Genomic DNA, 19,572 nt, shown 5'->3' with positions numbered 1-19,572 from the left:
GATATAACCTAAAGTTTAGCATGGGTGGAATATTATATTACATATGTTCTTTAAAATACTTCAGTATAAAAGAAGTTATAAAACCAACCAACCACAGTCACTAAAAGAAAGTACAACATTCTGGAGAATAGCTAGTTTCCTTCATGCTCACTTTCTCAATGGGTAGTCTATTCAGTTGGGGCAGGTCAGGGTCAGCTTCTCCACCATGGACACCAATGCTCTCCAGAAGCAGTGAAAGAGCCTTGGGGAGCCCCACTCAGGGGAGCCTTGCATTAGAAGGCACATGGAGAGGGATCTCTTCTGAAGAGCCTTCCTCCCTTTGTTATAGTCTCTTATTCTGTTATTATCAAAATGAAGAGAGAAAATTATCAGCTTACCATTCACTATAACGCATCAGGAGATCTCCTGGTGATATAATGAACCACGTCTTGCCTCTGGTTTAGGAATACTTCTTTGACTAGAATCACAGATAAATTCCAGGCTTTGCAGCCAATCTGAAAACTGAAATATTGCCTTTGTTTACTGCTCCACTGTAGTTTTCTCAGTCTCAGCTTCCTTTATGTCAGCCCGTTAGACAAGGAGGAAAACAGTTCTCCAGCTGTGAGAATCTTAACAAATATTTTATTAACACATACTGATGTATTCCTGGGATATAAGAGTCCTCAAAACACTGCCCCCACTAAAGACACTAAAAATGCTCAAGTCCTGGGTCCTCAGTTGAGTTTTGGAACCATGCACTCCTTGAACAGAGCCAGGGTCACCCTACCTCTCCCAGCCCACATCCCTGTGCTGCAAACAGGTTTTCCCCTCAGTCAGATGCAGATGATGACATGCATGCCTTTGCAAGGGCAGGGGCTCCTTATGATTAAACCAGAATGGAGAAAAACTTAGCATCAGCTGCTCAAAAGGGAATTCAGGCTTCATTTTGCAAAGCCACTCATTCCACTTCTCTGCAGGAAGGGCTGGAATATCTTCAGGATGAGGATAAAGATTCCCACTGCCGGAATATTCGGAACACCTTCCTTGATTTCTCAGAGAGACTCTATAAATAGAAAAGCTCATTATTAGAGATTAAATTCTTTTATAGAGACAAAGGATGGGTAATAGCTTTAAGGTGTGGTCTGTAAATTTCTCCCACAATGATCTACATATGTCTAGGAGTGAGTAAAACCAGTTAATCTTACATTGTGCTACATATAATATACACCTAAAGCCAGACTAAAAATTAAGAAGCTTGAGTCTACTGTTAGATTACTGCTAACATACTCTGGAGCCTCTAAAATAAGGCTTATGTCCTCCTCCAAGCACCCGTATGTGCCCTAATCTTTGAATGTGAGGATGACACTTGTGACCCAGCATCAGTGCAGCACTCATTTTGCACTGATTTCGCGTCTGTGATGCTGAATTGGCCCTATTCATCATCTCTTGTGAACAAGGATTCATATTTACAAGATGCCTAGCTGGTGCTAATAGTATAATCTAAGGCCAAGGAATGAAACAAAGTTAAATGACCCTTAAGAGTTTAAACTATGACCTTGGCCTTCTCAGACTCATGATTTAGCCAGCAGAGCTAATAATAGGAAGAATCTCACTGCCACTTGATCTCGTCTGTGAAGTGACCTGAGATTCTGAGAAATGGTGTTACAGGGAGACAAAACAGTTCACTAAAAGATAAAAGTTCTCAGTGAAGCAGAACATGTGGTTCTCTCTGCCTTTGAGAGTCATAGTGAAAAGCACAGGGTCTCAGTGAGAGCACAAACATATCTAGCAAGATAATCCATAAAGTTCACTCCAATTCCTGACAGAAGATGACATTTTCACTGTTTTCTTATACTCTTTGCGGCTGAATGTCTCAATAAAATGAGTTCCAGGAGGGAAGTTTGAACTCTTGTGACTGAGGGCGATTTAGTTAATACAGTGACACAGCTGAGAGTTTTAAGTTGAAAAATAGTACAAACTTTTTTCTAACTTCAAGATCCTTTACTGCAGAGCTTCTAAGTTTTGTACTTCCCAGTCATAGCAGCTGTGGGGACTCTTAAAAGACAAGTTGTTAAAACGGACCTTCAAAGGTCCTGCATGCCACGCAGTACGGCCAAAAAAAAAAAAAAAAATTAAATTAAATTAAGTTAATTAATTAATTTATCTTTGGCTGCAATGGGTCTTCGTTGCTGCATGTGGGCTTTCTCTAGTTGCGGCGAGTGGGGGCTACTCTTCGTTACGGTGTGCGGGCTTCTCATGGCGGGCTTCTCTTGTTGCAGCGCACGGGCTCTAGGCATGCGGGCTTCAGTAGTTGTGGCTTGCAGGCTCTAGACCGCAGGCTCAGTAGTTGTGGCGCACGGCCTTAGTTGCTCTGCGGCATGTGGGATCTTCCCAGACCAGGGCTTGAACCCGTGTCCCCTGCATTGGCAGGCAGATTCTTAACCACTGAGCCACCAGGGAAGCCCCTGAATGCACATTCTTGGGCGTCTAGCATCACTATAGCTCCCTCCAGTGGAATTCTGTGACCCTACAAAACCATGAATCTGGGAATGCTTCTGATAAACATTTGCTGGCAAGTATTATTTTACTTTGTCCTTGGAGGGAACAGAGGTCAGAAATTATTATATTTACACTAAGCAAGTTACATGGCAAATTTGGGAATGAACCAGTAAAGGAAAGAGAATGCAGTTTTTTGTTTTGTTTTGTTTTTTTTAAATTTTATTTATTTATTTATTTGGCTGCACTGGGTCTTTATTGCCATGCGCAGGCTTCCTCTAGTTGCGGTGAGTGGGGGCTACTCTTTGTTGCGGAGCATGGGCTCTAGACGCGCGGTCTTCAGTAGTTGTGACTTGCGGGTTCTAGAGTGCAGGCTCAGTAGGTTGTGGCGCGCGGGCTTAGTTGCTCCGTGGCATGTGGGATCTTCCCGGACCAGGGCTCAAACCCATGTCCCCTGCGTTGGCAGGCAGCTTCATAACCACTGCGCCACCAGGGAAGTCCAGAATGCAGTTTTTGTGATTCCTTAATGCCCACCCTCCTCTCACTTCCGTCCTTTGCACAGAGCAAACACTTGAGTTGTTTTCTCAGCTGTCATGACGGGTTTGCATTTACCCACAAGTGTCACCAGCAGCAGTCACTGCTGTGATGGCAGCTGAGGGTCAGTGCACAGGGGGCCGCGGAACACAGCAAAGTAATGTGCCCACCATAAGGAATGAAATCAAGGTCGTGGTGGCGGAGCACAGTGCTCCATCCTGACAGCTAAGTTAACTGGCCAGGCTCCAAGTGCAAGTGACAGTAACTCAGATGGAAAAAGCAGCTGCTCTGCAACACTAGCAGCAGCCTGTTATCTCTTTCTGTTTCTGTATTCCTTTTCTACTTCGAGTCATTTGAGTGGAGAAGACAAAGAGTTTATCAGAATTCGGTGGAATGCCATATGCTAAACTGCAGAAAGAATGAACCAGTCCCATGCCTGTTCTCTAGGATGAACCCAGACTGTGTCTACCTTGACTTATGAAAGCTGTGGGCAGGCAGGGTGCTAATTATAGGACCAGCCTCCTCTCCTCATCCCATAAACAGGAAGTGCTGCACATGGTCAGGGCAATGGCTTATCTCACCATGGAGTCGGTTTCAGTTGGCTGGTTAGACTCTTTGTGGGCCAAGAGGATGTTCAGCACTGCCTTCCAGCCTGGCTCTGCCGGGGTGCTGGCATCTACCTCAGTTCCACCATTCTCCCTGGTTTCTTTTCCAAATGTGATATTCACCCAAGGACACCAGTCTCTATGCTGAGAAGTGGGATCAAAGAAGCTTCGGGAAGATGTGTCCTGAGAGAGGAGGAAGAGGAATCCGTGTTAATAAAGGGCAGATACTATGTAAGTTCAGGGAGGCATTGCTATAAATTGTCAACTCTAGAATCTCACAATGCCCACGTTTCTAGTCTTACGTTCTCCTTTAAACTTCGCCTATGTATTTCCCTCTCACTTTTAAAATTCTTTTACTCCCTTTGTGTTAAACCATCCCTTATCAGGTCTATCCTCTTTTCTCACTACTGTCCCTTGGGCAAGACAAATTTATTACATTGCCAGAAGATGTCCCAAAGAAACAAATGGCAAAACCCTTAAATTTTTTTTCCCTCTGGTCATCCAACTGTCCCATCTTTAAACTTATTCTCATGGCCTCCTTATAGCCACAGGACCAGTCTCAGCTCATGCCTGCTTCTCTGTGCTGCATGGTGAGGGCTTGGGTGCTGCTGTGCTCAGGGACCTCCACACATGCAGGCAGACTCACCGAGCTGCTGGAAGAGCAGAGGCGAGCCCGTTTGGCTCTCCGAAGAGGACTAGATGGCACTTCTAGGCCAGTGGTGTCTCCTGTTCCCATGCTTCGTGTCACTGGGCGGGTTCTGGTGGTGGGGCTAGCGGCCTCTGGCTCAGGACGGTCAACAGGACTGGAAGAGTCCAAGCTTCGAGTTCTAGAGACAATGGGACCTGGGCTCCTTTCAGCCTGAAGGAAAGGGGAGATGATGGAAGTACCCTAATGACATTAATGACCACGGTCAGGAGAAATATTTCTAGAAGCATGTGAAAGCTAATATTTTTAAAACTATAAGAATTTAGTTTCTGAACTGTTTACATAACTAAACTCTTCAAAGAATATTAGATTTCTATACAAAATAATGAATTTAGCATCTCCATTGCAACTGGTGATAAAACCACTCTGTAATATTCTTGTCAATGCGGTTATAAGTGAAGTTCAACCTAAGTTAATTATACAACCTAAGTTAATTTCCAACTTTTCTGCCAACAACACTTCTGGTAAGAATGCTGTCTTTAAAAAGTCCACCCTGAGCGCTTCCCTAGTGGCGCAGTGGTTGAAAGTCCGCCTGCTGATGCAGGGGACATGGGCTCGTGACCCGGTTCGGGAAGATCCCACATGCCGTGGAGTGGTTTGGCCCGTGAGCCATGGCCGCTGAGCCTGCGCGTCCGGAGCCTGTGCTCCGCAACGGGAGAGGCCACAACAGTGAAAGGCCCGTGTGCTGCAAAAAAAAAAAGTCCACCCTAGGACTTCCCTGGTGGTCCAGTGGTAGTGGTTAAGACTCCACGCTCCCAATGCAGGGGGCCCGGGTTTGCTCCCTGGTTAGGGAATTAGATCCCACATGCTGCAACTAAGAGCCCACATGCTGCAACTAAAAGATCCCACACACTTCAACGAAGATCCCATGTGCTGCAACTAAGACCCAGCACAGCCAAATAAATAAATATTTTTTAAAAAACAGAATAAAATTTGAAAAAATAAATTAAAAGTCCACCCCAAACAAGCCAACTAAGTCTATACCTGCTCTGAGCCTGGGGAAAACGTGGCATCCTGGCTCCGAGTCATCATCCTCCGAGGAGACTCAGGCACCAGAGAGAAGCGCTCCGGCCGGCACTCAGAGCCTGGGATGGGGGAGCTGGTCAGACCAAAGGAGGCATCCAGGTCGCTCATGGATGACTCGATCTGCTGGAAGCCCCAGAGTCCCACCTTCCTCATACACTGTGAACATGTTATCAGAGAGAGCTGCATGGGTTCCAGCAAAGAACTAGGTAGGAATAGAAAAAAAAGTGCGTTTTCTCAGAGGATAACATTTTCAAGGGACTAAGCATAATGATCTGTGAGTATGCTTCATCTCATCAAACAAATCTCTGAAACAGGCCAGGGGACTGGGAACCACCTCCTCTCAGGGCCCCGCCCTCCGATCCTAGGACCCAGCTTCATCATCTCTCACGTATTTCCTACAGAAAGATCTAGGGGCCTTAGCATGCTCTCTATGGCAAGCCTATTTTAAAGGTAAGTTTTATAAATTTCTCATGTCCCTTTTAAAGTTTGTCTGTGTAAATGAAAAGTATTGCTTAATCTACCAAAGAAAGCATATTTAAAGTAAATCAAAATTGGTCTGACAGTCTTCTGTCTCAGAGGGAGTCTGCTGAACTGAGCAGCTGGAATGCAGACACCAACTTGGGGCCTAGAGGATTCCAGTTGGTGCTTCCTTCCGTACTTCTTATCAATTAAACTGATTTTTCCTTTCTAAAACTAGAAAGGAGCTTCACTGTTTATAGGAACACGAATTCCCAGCTGGGAAGTGATAGTAAAAGAAACAAAGTTCAGGCGTGTTCAAGAATTCCTGAGTTCTAATTCTGGTTTTGTTATTCATTCTTTCTATCCCTCCTCCACCCCCTTAGTTTTTCTTTGTCACTGTTTTTCTCACAGGAAACACCATGTGATCTCCAAATGCTAGGAGTAACTGCTGTGTGTGGGTATATAATGTTGTCACAGTTTATGTCCCCAGGCAAATTCACTAACCTACACGCCCAGCCACACACGGAAAGAATACAGGCAGTGACATGGATTTGGATGATGTCTGAACCTAGTTTGGTTGCAGTTTTTCTCTCATCAGTTCCGTGATCGAGTTCATCTTCAACCAGGTTCAGGAGAAGACTGATCTTGTCTTCTGTCAAGCACTACAAAGGAATCAAGAGAAAAGACTTAAAGTTTCAACCACCATGAAAAGTCATAGATAATGATGTACCTAGGTGGTACAAGGCAAAAATCATGAAATAAATGACAAACACGAAAACAATTCTCTTCACTGGAGAAGACTTACTTCCAGCACAGGCTAAGGTATCACACAGAAGCTTCCTGAACTGCCCTGGATCTGCTGATTGAGAAAGGGAGCAGTGTTCCTGGAACTACCACATCTTCTCTTAGTACTAACTTGTTTTCAAATTACCAATTGCATATTTTCCCTGAAACCTGTAAACTTCAAACCCAAATAATCACAACAGACTACTACTAATTTCTTGGCCTGGCAATGAATTTACTTTTGACACCACAAAAGACCTTGCCACAGTCTTTACTTTTGTTCTAAGAATAAGAAAGCATTATGACAGGGTGAAAACACTTTCATTGACTAGAGACAGGAGGACATTTATAATAGGCATCAGAGGCTAACAGTTTGGTGCTAAAATCCATAATAGCTTCTCAACTTGAAGAAGCAAAATAATAGCTTCTATTTCCTACAGTAAAGTTTGTCTTGACAGAATACCCACAGGATGATGAAATGGGACAGTAAATATTCAGTTTCAAAGTGCAGATAGGACAGAGCATTTCAAAATTTCTATTTACAAGGGAAAAGGGAGTTTATAACTTCTCCAGCACTCTCTTTTGGAAAATAGTATGCGATAAACCATATGAAGCCACATTTCAGTATCTTCTGTTAAATGTTTAAGTAACAAATTGAGATAAAATTGAATTTACGCCACTTAAGGAATCCCATCTAAAAGTTTAAATGGAACTCACTTATTTAAACCCTCAAATCCTCTTTACGGTAGAGATTGAAAAAGGTCAGTTAAGAGACAAACAAGTAGTTCTCTTCTTAGCTATCTGTAGCCTCTTGTCATTAAAAGAAATGATTCATGTTGGCGACAACTGAAGGCCACTGTATGCTAGCCAAGAAAAACTCACCATAGTTTTTAAGTCCTCTGGCCTCAGGGAAGGAAGCTGGAAGTCCAAGTGACAAAGGCTGTGAAAACGATCTAGGAATTCACTAACAAGAACCGCAGGTTCATCCAATGGCAACATCCCAAATCGATCTGTGGAAAAAGTAAACTGGGAGATTATATTGGTACAAATTATAAAAAATAAAAAGCATGTATAGAACAACAGGGGAAATGTAAATTGATGATATTCGATGGTATTAAGAAATTAACAATAACACCTAGACTTGTGATAATCAATTAAAATAATGTAACTGAAGTGCTAAAAATAGTTCCCAGTGTACAGTAAGTGCTATGTATCACAGTTACTTCATCATTATTATCATTATTTATCACTTGTTTTTTAGGATTGTTTTAGGTATTGTTTTCAGGTTTAATCTCAGTAATGTTTTATTTTCCTTAAGGGCAGAGACAATATCTCACAAAATTTACAGATTTCTCATTACTCCTACCAATAGATATATATATATTTAAATTTATTCATTATTTTTGGCTGTGTTGGGTCTTCGTTTCTGTGTGAGGGCTTTCTCTAGTTGCGGCGAACGGGGGCCACTCTTCATCGTGGTGCGTGGGGCCTCTCACTGTCACAGCCTCTCTTGTTGTGGAGCACAAGCTCCAGATGCGCAGGCTCAGTAGTTGTGGCTCGCAGGCCTAGTTGCTCTGCGGCATGTGGGATCCTCCCAGACCAGGGCTCAAACCCGTGTCCCCTGCATTGGCAGGCAGACTCTCAACCACTGTGCCACCACGGAAGCACCCAATAGATATTTGCTATTATTAAATAATATTAATTTTCTGATGCTAAAAGATCAGTTATCAGAGTACTGATTTTTATTTCTCAACAACAAAATGATTACAGTATGGTTTTTAATATCATTTGATAGAGCTAAACTTCTAGTACTTTGGGTCTTAAAATGATTACAGTTTCTTGGGTCCCAGAATCAAATGCCCTAATATTTAAAATCCTTATCATCTCACTCTAATACTACACTTTGGTTCCTAGAAACCCCATAATGCAATTTTCAAAAAAGAATTAATTTACTTGATGGGGGCAGGGAAATCCTTTCACAGTGTATATGTATATCAGATCACCACATTGCATACTTTTTAAAAAAATAAATTTATTTATTTATTTATTTTTGGCTGCGTTGGGTCTTTGCTGCTGCGCGTGGGCTTTCTTTAGTTGCGGCGAGTGGGGGCTACTCTTCGTTGTGCCGTGCGAGCTTATTGCAGTGGCTTCTGTTGTTGCAGAGCACAGGCTCTAGGCACATGGGCTTCAGTAGTTGTGGCGCACGGGCTTAGTTGCTCCGCGGCATGTGGGATCTTTCCCGACCAGGGCTTGAACCTGTGTCCCCTGCATTGGCAGGCAGATTCTTAACCTCTGTGCCACCAGGGAAGCCCCCTGCATACTTTAAATATCTTACAGTTTTGTCAATTATACTTCAATAAAGCTGGAAAAATAAACAATAAAAGAAAAAGAAATTACTGATTTTTTTGGATAGAGCTGTGATAGTACTTTTGTGATTATGTTTATTTTTTGGCCACACTGTTCAGCATGCGGGATCTTAGTTCCCAGACCAGGGATCAAACCTGTGCCCCTGCATTGGGAGCATGGAGTCTTAAGCACTGGACCACCAGGGAAGTCCCTGTGATTATGTTTAAAAAGCAGAGTCTCAGGAAAGGTTTCTCAGAAGAAGTCAGGTCTAAGCTGAATTGGAAAGACCAACAACAGTGTGTAAAAGTAAAGCCCTAGAGGATAGCACATGTGGGGAATTCTAAATAGTCTCACAGGGTTGGAACACAGTATTCCTGTGGGGAGACTAGTCGGAGAGAAGGTTAAAGTATAGACAGCAGCCAGACCATGATTTTATTAATGTATGTGATGAGAAACTACTGGAAGATTTTTTAAAAGGAAGAAGTGAAAGTGATATTATAGACAGTATGTATTAATTTAGAGCAGAGACTAAGGGGTCAGTCTGGATGCAAAGAAATAAGCTTAGCAGACATTAAGGTGATTTAAAGTAGTAATCCCTCTAAGATATGAGTGGCATAAGGATGGAGAGAAGGAGCATCAATTTTGATGAAGGAACACTATCAAGCACACCAACATCTGCATAATGGGAGACACAGAAGAAGGACAGGGAAAGGGGCAGAAAGAGTATTTGAAGACATACTAACTGAAAACTTCCCAAATTTTATGAAAAACAGTAATCCATACATCTAAAAGCTCAAAATCTGTGTAAGCAGAGAAGGGAAAAGCGAATATGCTAAATAGAATCAGAGTAGGTAGGAAGTGTACCAAGTACAGGAAGGATTGATTAGCACTTGTGATGACACATAACTTGGTGAAAAGGGTGTTCGAGTTACAGTCACACACAACAATCATGTACAAAGATGGTTTGACAGGAGGTTCTAAAATGAATAAGCTAGTTTTCCCAAATGGAAAGTTAACTAGATAAACACTATCCCTCATCTCCTAGAAGACTAAAATTTTAGATGGCCCTACTTATTATAAAGCTTCAAACATGCTACATGTGACAACATGGATTAATTAAAAAAAAGTTGACTCCCCTTACAAAAGTAGGTTGCAGAATATATACAGAATGATAACATTCATAGAAAATTTTAAAACAAATAAATAGTGCCATATATATTGCTTCTAGATACATGTAAATGTTGTAGACATAGAAACCATGTAAGCAAATCATGGACACCAAATTCAGGATAGTAGTTATTACAGGACAGGGAGGCAGGGAATGAGATTGGGGAAGACTACACAGCTGTATCTGTAATTCTTCCTGATTAACAGAAAGAAAGCAGGGTGGGGTGGTTTTGCAAGGATAGCAAAATGTTAGTATTAGGTGGGGTTGGGTGGTAGTTACAGAGATGTTTCTTATATTATTATTATCTACAATTTTTTCTCTACTTGAAACACTCCACAATTTTAGAAATTACTCAAAAAGTTAAAAATAAAACAAAGAGACACTTTCTATATTCAAGGGTAACAAAATATTCCTTAAGAGTTTATCAAATTATTTAAAGTTGAGACTTCCCTGGTGGTGCAGTGGTTAAGAATCCGCCTCCCAATGCAGGGGACACAGGTTCGATCCCTGGTCTGGGAAGATCCCACATGCCGCAGAGCAACTAAGCCCGTGTGCCACAACTACTGAGCCTGCGCTTTAGAGCCCGTGAGCCACAACTACTGAGCCCTCGTGCCACAACTACTGAAGCCCACGTGCCTAGAGCCCGTGCTCTGCAACAAGACAAGACACCGTGATGAGAAGCCCGCGCACCACAACAAAGAGTAGCCCCCGCTTGCCGCAACTAGAGAACGCTTGCGCACAGCAATGGAGACCAAACGCAGACAAAAATAAACAAATAAATTAAAAAAATTTAAAGTTGTTGCAAGCAACCAAATAGGTCAAAAAAGTCATTAATTTAAAAAGATGTATCATTTTACTAGAAAAGTCAGGTAATAAAAAACTGAAATCAATGAGAAAGGTGTGGACTTTTAAAAAGTGAGGTTTAATAATAAAACGGAAACACGTCCTGATGACCAGTGGCTTTGGTTTAACAAAACTTGGGAGAAGAAACCAGGTCCCAACACCTATCTGATCATCTTCTAATTCAGGATTTGGTCTGATTGTTACAACCCTAAGAAAGTACCACTAAAAACCTATGAAGGGAAAAGAGTGAACAGAGAAGAAATTAATCCCATCATGAAAATGTCTTCACATAAGTTTAAATATGTGTTTTACAATTAATGTATGTGTATATTTTGTCTACTTTAAAGTATATGATATGCTCAAAATAATCAGTCCTAATAAATTAGTAATTGTAATTTAAAATGTTTACAGTGATTTAATTTAGTTTGTAATTATTGGTAAATGTTAGAAAAAAATTACCTTCACAATTTTATTAGATATGCTTAATAAATGCAAGCATTAAAGTATAAATAGTTGAGGTGTTCCTTTCTCCACACAAAAGTCTCTTGAATGTCAAAAAAACAAATCAAGGGGGCTTCCCTGGTGGCGCAGTGGTTGAGAGTCCACCTGCCGATGCAGGGGACACGGGTTTGTGCCCCAGTCCGGGAAGATCCCACATGCCTCGGAGCGGCTAGGCCTGTGAGCCATGGCCGCTGAGCCTGTGCGTCCAGAGCCTGTGCTCCCCAACGGGAGAGGCCACATCAGTGAGAGGCCCGCGTACCGCAAAAAAAAAAAAAACAAATCAAGGGATGATATAATTGGAAGGTCATATTTGAGATCTATTTAGGAGGTAGAATGGATAGGACCAGCTGGTGATGATAAGGAGGGGCATCTAAGGTGACTTTCAGGTTTTTGGGTAGCATAACTGGAGGGGGAGGTAAGTAACATCTACCAAGATGGAGACAACATAAGAAGTGAATAAAGTTTTAAGCATAAGATGAAGAAATCAGTTTTGTATATTTTGAGTTCTAGGTACCTGTAAGATTTTAAGTGGAAATGTTTAGAAGGTAGTTGAAAATATGAGTCAAGTTCAAAAGAGAGATCTGAATAGAAGTCAGAAGTCTTCAAGTAGGTAGCTGAAGTAGCTGAAGTCACAAATGGGACCAAGAAAGTATAGTGTATTGTACAACATGGGAAATACAGCCAATATTTTGTAATAACTATAAATGGAAAGTAACCTTTAAAAATTGTACAAAAAAATTAAAATGCAAAAAAAAAAAAAAGAAAGTAGAGTGTATGGTAGCAAGAGTTCGCAACCACCAACATAGGCCTTAGCAGATAGAGAATCTATCTCTGCCCTGGGTGCACTGGACAGAGAAGATTCAAATACGCATAGGACTGAGTTTTGTTATACTACACCGTGAAACAGCTAGGCCAACAGCAGGAAATCCTTGTTATACAGTCATTTTCACTTTAAAAATTTTATTTCTTAATAATTTCTTTTCTATCACCTCTTCATATATCAGTAGATGGCACTCTACGGTCACTTTCCAACTATTTTTTCCTCTTAGTGGTCACTCATGGAATATTCCTGGGCATCAGTGACCCTGGAATTAGCCTGAGCTGTCCTACTGAAATAAAAAACATACCTACATGGAGCTGATTTCCTGTCAAGCATGAAATAGATGAATTAATAGTGCTGCATTGTAAACATGGGTCCAAAGAGTTTTGTCCCTGGTCTTGGTGAGCCCCCTGGCGGGCTCGGCTGTTGAAGCTGGTTACTCAGCAGGAATATGCCAACACGACCAGCAAAATAAAAGCAAATCCCACTTGAGACTACGTCTTGGGCTCCCTTGTTCTGAAGCATTTTGTGCACACATCAGTGGTTTCTGATTCGAGAGAGAGTGCGTACTGCCACAGCCCTTACATGAGAAGGACAAGAGGAGCCTGCACCTGGCCTCTCCAGACCCCTTACCATGGGGCAGTCTTCGGCTGTGATGATATCCTTACTTCAGTGCTACTGATATATTGTGCTGTTTTACTGTAAAAAACTGTAGATTTGTGATCACTCTAATGTGGGGTCCCGTGAGTCTTCTTTAGCAACTGAACCATATTTAACTGCCACCGTTAGTGCCATTAGTGTACCAGGAAGCCTGGGTAGAACATGGGGCTGTTTGCTCTGGTGGGAAAAGCAGAGAGTCTGAGATCAGATAAAACCATGGTCATGGCTCCTCACTAGCTGGTTTTAAGACTTCTGATTCTTGGGACTTCCCTGGTGGCACAGTGGTTAAGAATCCGCCAGTCAATGCAGAGGACATGGGTTTGAGCCCTGGTCCGGGAAGATCCCACGTGCCGCAGAGCAACTAAGCCCGTGTGCCACAGCTACTGAGCCTGTGCTCTAGAACCTGCGAGCCACAACTACTGAGCCTGTGCGCCTAGAACCCGTGCTCCACAACAAGAGAACCCACCGCAATAAGAAGACTGCGTACCACAACGCAGAGTAGCCCCTGCTTGCCACAACTAGAGAAAGTCCACACGCAGCAACTAAGACCCAAGGCAGCAATAAGTAAACAAACAAACAAATAAATAAATAAATAAAATAGTAAAAAAGATTTCTGATTCTCAGTTTCCTCACCTAAAAATCAGGTTGATATCTACCTCCCAGGGCCCCTGAGAGGATTAAACGGGATAATGTATGTACGATTAAACCTTTGGCATATCAAATGCACTTAATAAATAACACAATAAGTGAATGAGTATTAGTTCTCTTGTAAAGCGCAAATAGACAGGAAGAAAAAGAAACTTCAAAGGCTAGATTTTCTCAAAGAAATAGACAATATGAGAAACGTAATGACCAGGGGTGGCGATGAACTGGGAGATTGGGATTGACATATAAACACTAATATGTATAAAATAGATAACCAATGAGAACCTGCTGTATAGCACAGGGAGCTCTACCCAATGCTCTGTGGTTACCTAAATGGGAAGGAAATCCAAAAGAGGGGATATATGTATACATATAGCTGATTCACTTCGCTGTACAGCAGAAACTAACACAACACTGTAAAGCAACTATACCCCAATTAAAAACAAATAAACAAACAAGCAAAAAAACAAAACAAAAGAACCCCGCATTGACCAAGAAGAGATGGTAAATGGGAAATTTTGTAAATAAGTACCTGGAGAGGGGCTGTCTGGCCAGAAACAGAACTTCTCATGGGCAGTACACAAGGCTTTCTTCAGCTCAGCACATCGCTCCTTATCTGAAACCCGAATAGATAACAATGCCTTAAAAACAATGTCTTGTATAGATTCAAAATCCAATGACCAAAAGCCTTTAAGAGTATAGATACAACTAAGAATTAAAATAACTCAGAAAAAATTTAAAGACATGAAATATTAGCAACTGAATCATCTTAATATTTTTCACAAAACAAGTTCTAAATCAAGATTCTGAAAGCAATAACAAAGGAGATATCATGTATCTTATAAGGCAGGCATTCCAAAATGTGAGCCTTCATAAAAGTCCTGTGTCTCTTAGCCTAAGTATAAATTTTGGAACTATAAAATAAACATACTGCTGTTAGTTTCCCAGAATACACAAAGTCAGGTTCACTCTAAAGTAGCTGAGCTTTAAAAAAAAAAAAAAAGTAATGACTAAAGCTAGTAATTAGGGTGAAGACAATCACAAATTCACCTTGTTATATACAGAAGTACACATTCTTTGATCAAACACAAGTGACTGGTCGTTTCAGAAAAACTAGTATAGGGCTTCCCTGGTGGCGCAGTGGCTAAGAGTCCCCCTGCCAATGCAGGGGACACGGGTTTGTGTCCCAGTCCGGGAAGATCCCACATGCCGCGGAGCAGCTGGGCCCGTGAGCCATGGCCACTGAGCCTGTGCGTCCGGAGCCTGTGCTCCGCAACGGGAGAGGCCATAACAGTGAGAGGCCCACGTACTGCAAAAAAAAAAAAAAACAAACAAAAAAACACCTAGTATAGATATCTTTTGAATATGGAGAAAAATGTAATTTGTACTTTATACTTACATCTGTCAAAATCAAAAGCTGGTTGTAAAGTGGCACAGAGAAAAGCTTGACAGCTGGAGCACTTCAGCATATCACATTCAACTGTGACCCAGCCATATTTTGCACAGACCAGTGGAGACAGCTCAGGGGGCTTACCTGCCCATTTCAAAGAGTATTCACATTAAGAAAAACAACATGCACGTACATTAAAATGAACAAGTCAGAAATGAAAACTTTAACTCAATGTATATAGGAATAAACACATTAAGAGGAAAAGCAACAGGAAGCCCTATGTATTTTATATGTTTTAAATGTTTATTTTATTATTGGTTGTGGGGTACAGTAGAAAAGCCATTCGCTTTTGCTTAATATGAAATACTAGGGATTTGAAAACACTAGTGAAAGCACTGGGATTTGCCTAAGCAGTAAGGGATGGTGAAGGTCAAACAAGCTAAAATATTTTATCACTCATCTCTGCTCTCCTATTGTATCACATCCACTTTTGCCTTCTGAAGAATAAAGTCAGTAAAATTAATAATATTCATTATTCCTCCCTACCCCAAATTTGATAGTTATATACCAACGTGTGTGTGGTACGTGTGTTTTAAGTAAGCTGAGAGCATCAAGAGCATCTGTAAGTATGTGCATGGGAAATATGTCCCAAAATATTTATTGATCTTTAATATTCAACACTCAGCTTTTTCTATTTTACCTATAGAACTCTTGTTTTACAGAGCACAGGGAAAAAAAAAAAAGGATAAAACATAAAAGATGCAGGAAAGTTCTATATTTTTACAAGGGATATAGGAACTTGAAAACATTCTAATAGCAGCAAAAGGAGGACTGAAGGCTAGAAACAGAATCTAAATATAAATGTTAAAGGAGTTTGGATTATGTAGAATAAAAGTAATAGAATCACTTAACTAGCTTAAGTTAAATAAATAATTATCATATCAAAGTGGCAATCAATTTATATCCAATGGGAACAAAAAAACAACAAAAGAAAATGATTTTAAATGCTTTGTCAATATCAGGAATTAATCCAAGGAACAGGAGTAGAAGCATGGTTAAAATACTTTCCCCTTCCTGAACAATTCAGTCCTAAAGCCACCAGGTGATGAGCAAGGCAGAGGATTAAGCCAGGAGGTGGGGAGACAGCTCATCGCATGGTGTCAAAAGCCAAAAAAAAAAGCCAAGTCGGGTAAAGAGGGAGTCCATACAGAGGGGGGCCTACCTTGGGGTGCTGTAGCCAAGTGGGGTGTAAAGAGCATCTACATGGGGCTCCCACTCACCAAATCAGGGGCAACTAGAATCTCAAAATATATAATAGTAATGGATTATGACCCATTGAATAAAAAAGGAAATCATGAGTCCATGCTGCTACAATAAGTTACATAAAGTTTGATGAGGAATGTAATATTTACATGGTTTCAAAGCACATCCCCACAAAGGTTTAATTACAAAGGAGGAAAAAGCTACTTTACAATGGAAAACACCGACAGACACTCCCTTAATCAACTGATCAAAATGATGATCGAGGGTAAAGGGACAGATCAAAATCATGTGCCACCTGACAGGATGCAATGAGAACACAGCGTTACTTCTGTGATATTCCTACATAACCTGAATCTAATCATAATGAAACATCAGACAAATGCAAGTTGAGATACACTCTATAAAATAACTGGCCTACGATCTTCAAAAGTATCAAGCTCATGAAATTCAAGGAAAAACTGAGGATTCTCAACTGGATCCTTTTGCTATAAAGAACATTATTACTACAATTGATGGAATGATTATGATGTAAGGGTTATATGGCAGTAATTTATTATGTGAATTTCCCAATTTTGATGGTTTCATTGTGGTTATGTAAGAGAAAGTCCTTGTTTGTGGGAAATATTTGGGGGTAATGAGGTGTCACTTTGGCAACTTACTTTCAAGTACTCACATGGAAGTTCTTTGTAACCTGTGCAATCTTTCTATAAGTCTGTAATTGCTTTAAATTAAAAACACTCTAGCAAATAGAAAATGGCAAAAGTGATGTGATGTCAGTTGAGACCTAGCTTCTATCTTGCTCTCTCTTGCTTGCTCACTCTGACTGAAGCCCGCTGCCATGTTGTGAACTATCCCTGTGAAGAGCCCACGGAGCTCCAGCCAAATTTCTTACCAAGTTTAATTCTAAAAATTAAAAACATCAGAGAAAGTGGTGTTACTCCTAGAAGAATAATTCCAGAAGCAGGCAGAAAGTGCAACTCACTCGAACCAAAAAGGATATAGAAAAGGTTTCCACTCTGCTAAAGAAGGCTTCTTTGCTTCTAGATTCCAATGGAGGTTCTTCTGCTTGGGGTGATCCATTAACTGACTGGAGTGTGGCAGATGTGTCCTTCCTAAAATAAAGTGGCAGAACTATTGGTTATCCTTTCAAGGCATCACTTTGCCTAAACGTTTTTTATCTAGCTTCTCTGCACATTGTATCATCAATCCCGCCACTCTGGATTTTAACCTTTCTAAATATCATTTCAGTCAGGTAATTTTTCTGTTTAACACTGTCAATAGTTTCACAATACTTACTAAGCAGAATCCAAATTCTTCAAACTGGCATTCAAATCTCCACAGTTTGGCCATAACTAAGTTTCAAGCAATTTCTACCTTGACCATACTCCACTAATCCTATACTGGCAAACTATGCTACCTCACTCATTGCTCTCCAACAGTATTTTGCATAATTTTTGTAAACACAAAATAAGACTCAAGGCTTCTGTGCATTATCCAATTTGAACCATCTTAGAAATTTAACTATTTTAACAGCAGAAAATGACAATTTTGATATTTCTACCTGGATTGATCCTTGCTATGCACTTCTTCCCCAAAGGAACTAATTTGAAAATTTAAATCAAAGTAAAGAATTTTAGCTATTTCATGAAAAAATTCAAGGAGAAAAAACCCAGCAAAACAATTCTTTTATATTCAGTGAAAGGCATTTCAACAGCACCTGGGAAGTGTAGAGGGAGGAACTACTGAAGACAAAAGTAATTTTATTAAAAGTAAGATTACACCAACTATTATAACTCAAAATAAAGTAATTTATTCTAAGAATCTTTCTGAGAGTGACAGCCTCAGGGAGGTATGGATCTTGGAAAAAATTCAGAGCTTCCATAAACTTGGATAGAAAAAAATGACATTTATTTTGGTATCCTCTAACTGAAATGTAGCATTTTCCTCCATTATGAATGAAGATAATTTAAAAAACCACAGTAGCATCAGCAGTACCTGTAAATTTGTCATCAATGGAAATCACAGGTATTTTGTCACCACATTATGGTTGTTGCACATGTTTTGAAATACCGTTTATGCTCTCGCTACTTCAAAATTATGGTAGATAACAGACCTATTACTAGATATTATTTAACTCTTAAATAATGAAGCGTTTTACTGCATCACTTTTTTTCTTTTACTTCTTGATAACTGCATTCCAACGTAATTGGTATCCTTTATAATCCTATGTAATTTACTTTATGCATTTAAAAATATAATTCTCAGAAGGTGTTCATAAACTTTACCAGACTGCCAAAGGTGTCTAGGACTTAAAAAGGTTAAGAAGTCTCAGAGAAATCAGGTGCGCATATTCAGTTCGCGGTCCTGTCTTTTTCCTTCCTCCCAAAACCTGTCTTAAGGCAAAATTGCGCCCAGTACCTCCCGAGCAGAAGATTAAAGCCGACTGAGCGAAGGAACCCCAGTCTCTTCAAGATCCCAAGCCGCAGCCATTCCCATCGCCCGAGTTACAGACCCAGGGTATCCTACCCTGGCCTGAGTCCCCCAAACCCTTTCCAATCCGCCGTCGACAGACCCAAGGTGGACTCGCGGACTCACGCTTCGGCGCCTCCCTCTTCCGGGGCAATCCCCTCATCTATCAGCTGCCGGACTTTCTGGGGAGTCTCTTCTGGGGAGCGAACAACCGCACTACAATTCTTTTCGACCCCCGCGGCAAACGTTAGCCCCTCTGTGGGCGCCGCCATCTTGGTCCGTTTCCGAGTTGGTTCCCCGCGCGTGTGAAGGCTCAGGAACTTCCGTTCTGAGCGGTTAGGATCCTCTCTTGGCTTCCCACGCGTTGGCCCAAGCAACCTGCCGGGTGTCACCGCCGGGCCCAGCCCTTCCTGGTCATTTTAGAACGAGGTAGGGACTTCCCTGGCGGTCCAGTGAAGACTACGCGCTTGCATTGCAGGGGGTGTGGGTTCCATCCCCTGGTCGGGGAGCTTAGCTCCCGCATGCCCTGCGGCGTGGCCCAAACAAAACCGAGGTAGACCCTCGCGGGAGGGCTCTGGTTAAACACCAAGATTAGTCCTTTCTTTTATGTACGAGCATACTTGGCTTGATAAGAGGTTTTTAGAGCGCTGTCTTTCCGAGTTCAGCAGGGTTGAGGGGCCCAATTTAGTCTTAAGATAATTAACTGATAAGACTCTCCTAAGTTTATCTTTTTACATGTGAGGGAATGGCGACAGTCACTTGAGAGTAAATAATTTAGAATCCTTAGAAACCGTGTTACGGGTGGGTTTAGAAGTCTGGCGTTTGCCGTTATCGAACACTTCTTCCCTGCTTTGTCCAAAAATTATTTATTGAGGGTGT

At 41.3% G+C, this 19,572-nt stretch overlaps 1 protein-coding gene across 3 annotated transcripts; it reads right to left on the bottom strand.

Annotated features, from left to right (window-relative positions):
• Positions 1 to 601: 601 nt before the first annotated feature.
• Positions 602 to 19,217, bottom strand: ZC3HC1 (zinc finger C3HC-type containing 1). Of its 3 annotated transcripts, none has more exons than XM_032644005.1 (10): positions 18,820 to 19,217; positions 17,225 to 17,336; positions 14,971 to 15,121; positions 14,104 to 14,187; positions 7,471 to 7,598; positions 6,310 to 6,467; positions 5,305 to 5,548; positions 4,261 to 4,473; positions 3,591 to 3,797; positions 602 to 1,042 (listed from the first exon to the last, which is right to left on the bottom strand). In XM_032644005.1, exons 1-10 carry the CDS (start codon positions 18,963 to 18,965, stop codon positions 974 to 976), a joined length of 1,512 nt encoding a protein of 503 aa, XP_032499896.1. In that variant the 5' UTR covers positions 18,966 to 19,217; the 3' UTR covers positions 602 to 973. The 3 variants fall into 3 exon arrangements, with proteins under 3 accessions (XP_032499896.1, XP_032499897.1, XP_032499895.1); XM_032644006.1 differs by having other exon boundaries at positions 18,797 to 18,978; XM_032644004.1 differs by having other exon boundaries at positions 4,261 to 4,503; positions 18,820 to 18,968.
• Positions 19,218 to 19,572: the final 355 nt, after the last annotated feature.

This window comes from Phocoena sinus, chromosome 9 (genome assembly GCF_008692025.1).
Source record: "Phocoena sinus isolate mPhoSin1 chromosome 9, mPhoSin1.pri, whole genome shotgun sequence".
NCBI classification, from domain to species: Eukaryota; Metazoa; Chordata; class Mammalia; order Artiodactyla; family Phocoenidae; genus Phocoena; species Phocoena sinus.
Note: the sequence above shows the minus strand (reverse complement) of the source record. Positions and strands in the feature narration are given on the sequence as shown.

What these genes read in the sequence shown, in the direction of transcription:
- ZC3HC1 (XM_032644004.1), bottom strand. Translation starts at nt 18,965, where the DNA reads ATGGCGGCGCCCACAGAGGGGCTAACGTTTGCCGCGGGGGTCGAAAAG. An exon ending in CAGAGGACTTAAAAACTATG is followed by an intron (nt 6,468 to 7,470) that starts GTGAGTTTTTCT and finishes ATTCCTTTGTAG; the next exon opens with TGCTTGACAGAAGACAAGAT. An exon ending in CAACTGAAACCGACTCCATG is followed by an intron (nt 1,043 to 3,590) that starts GTGAGATAAGCC and finishes TTCTATTTATAG; the next exon opens with AGTCTCTCTGAGAAATCAAG.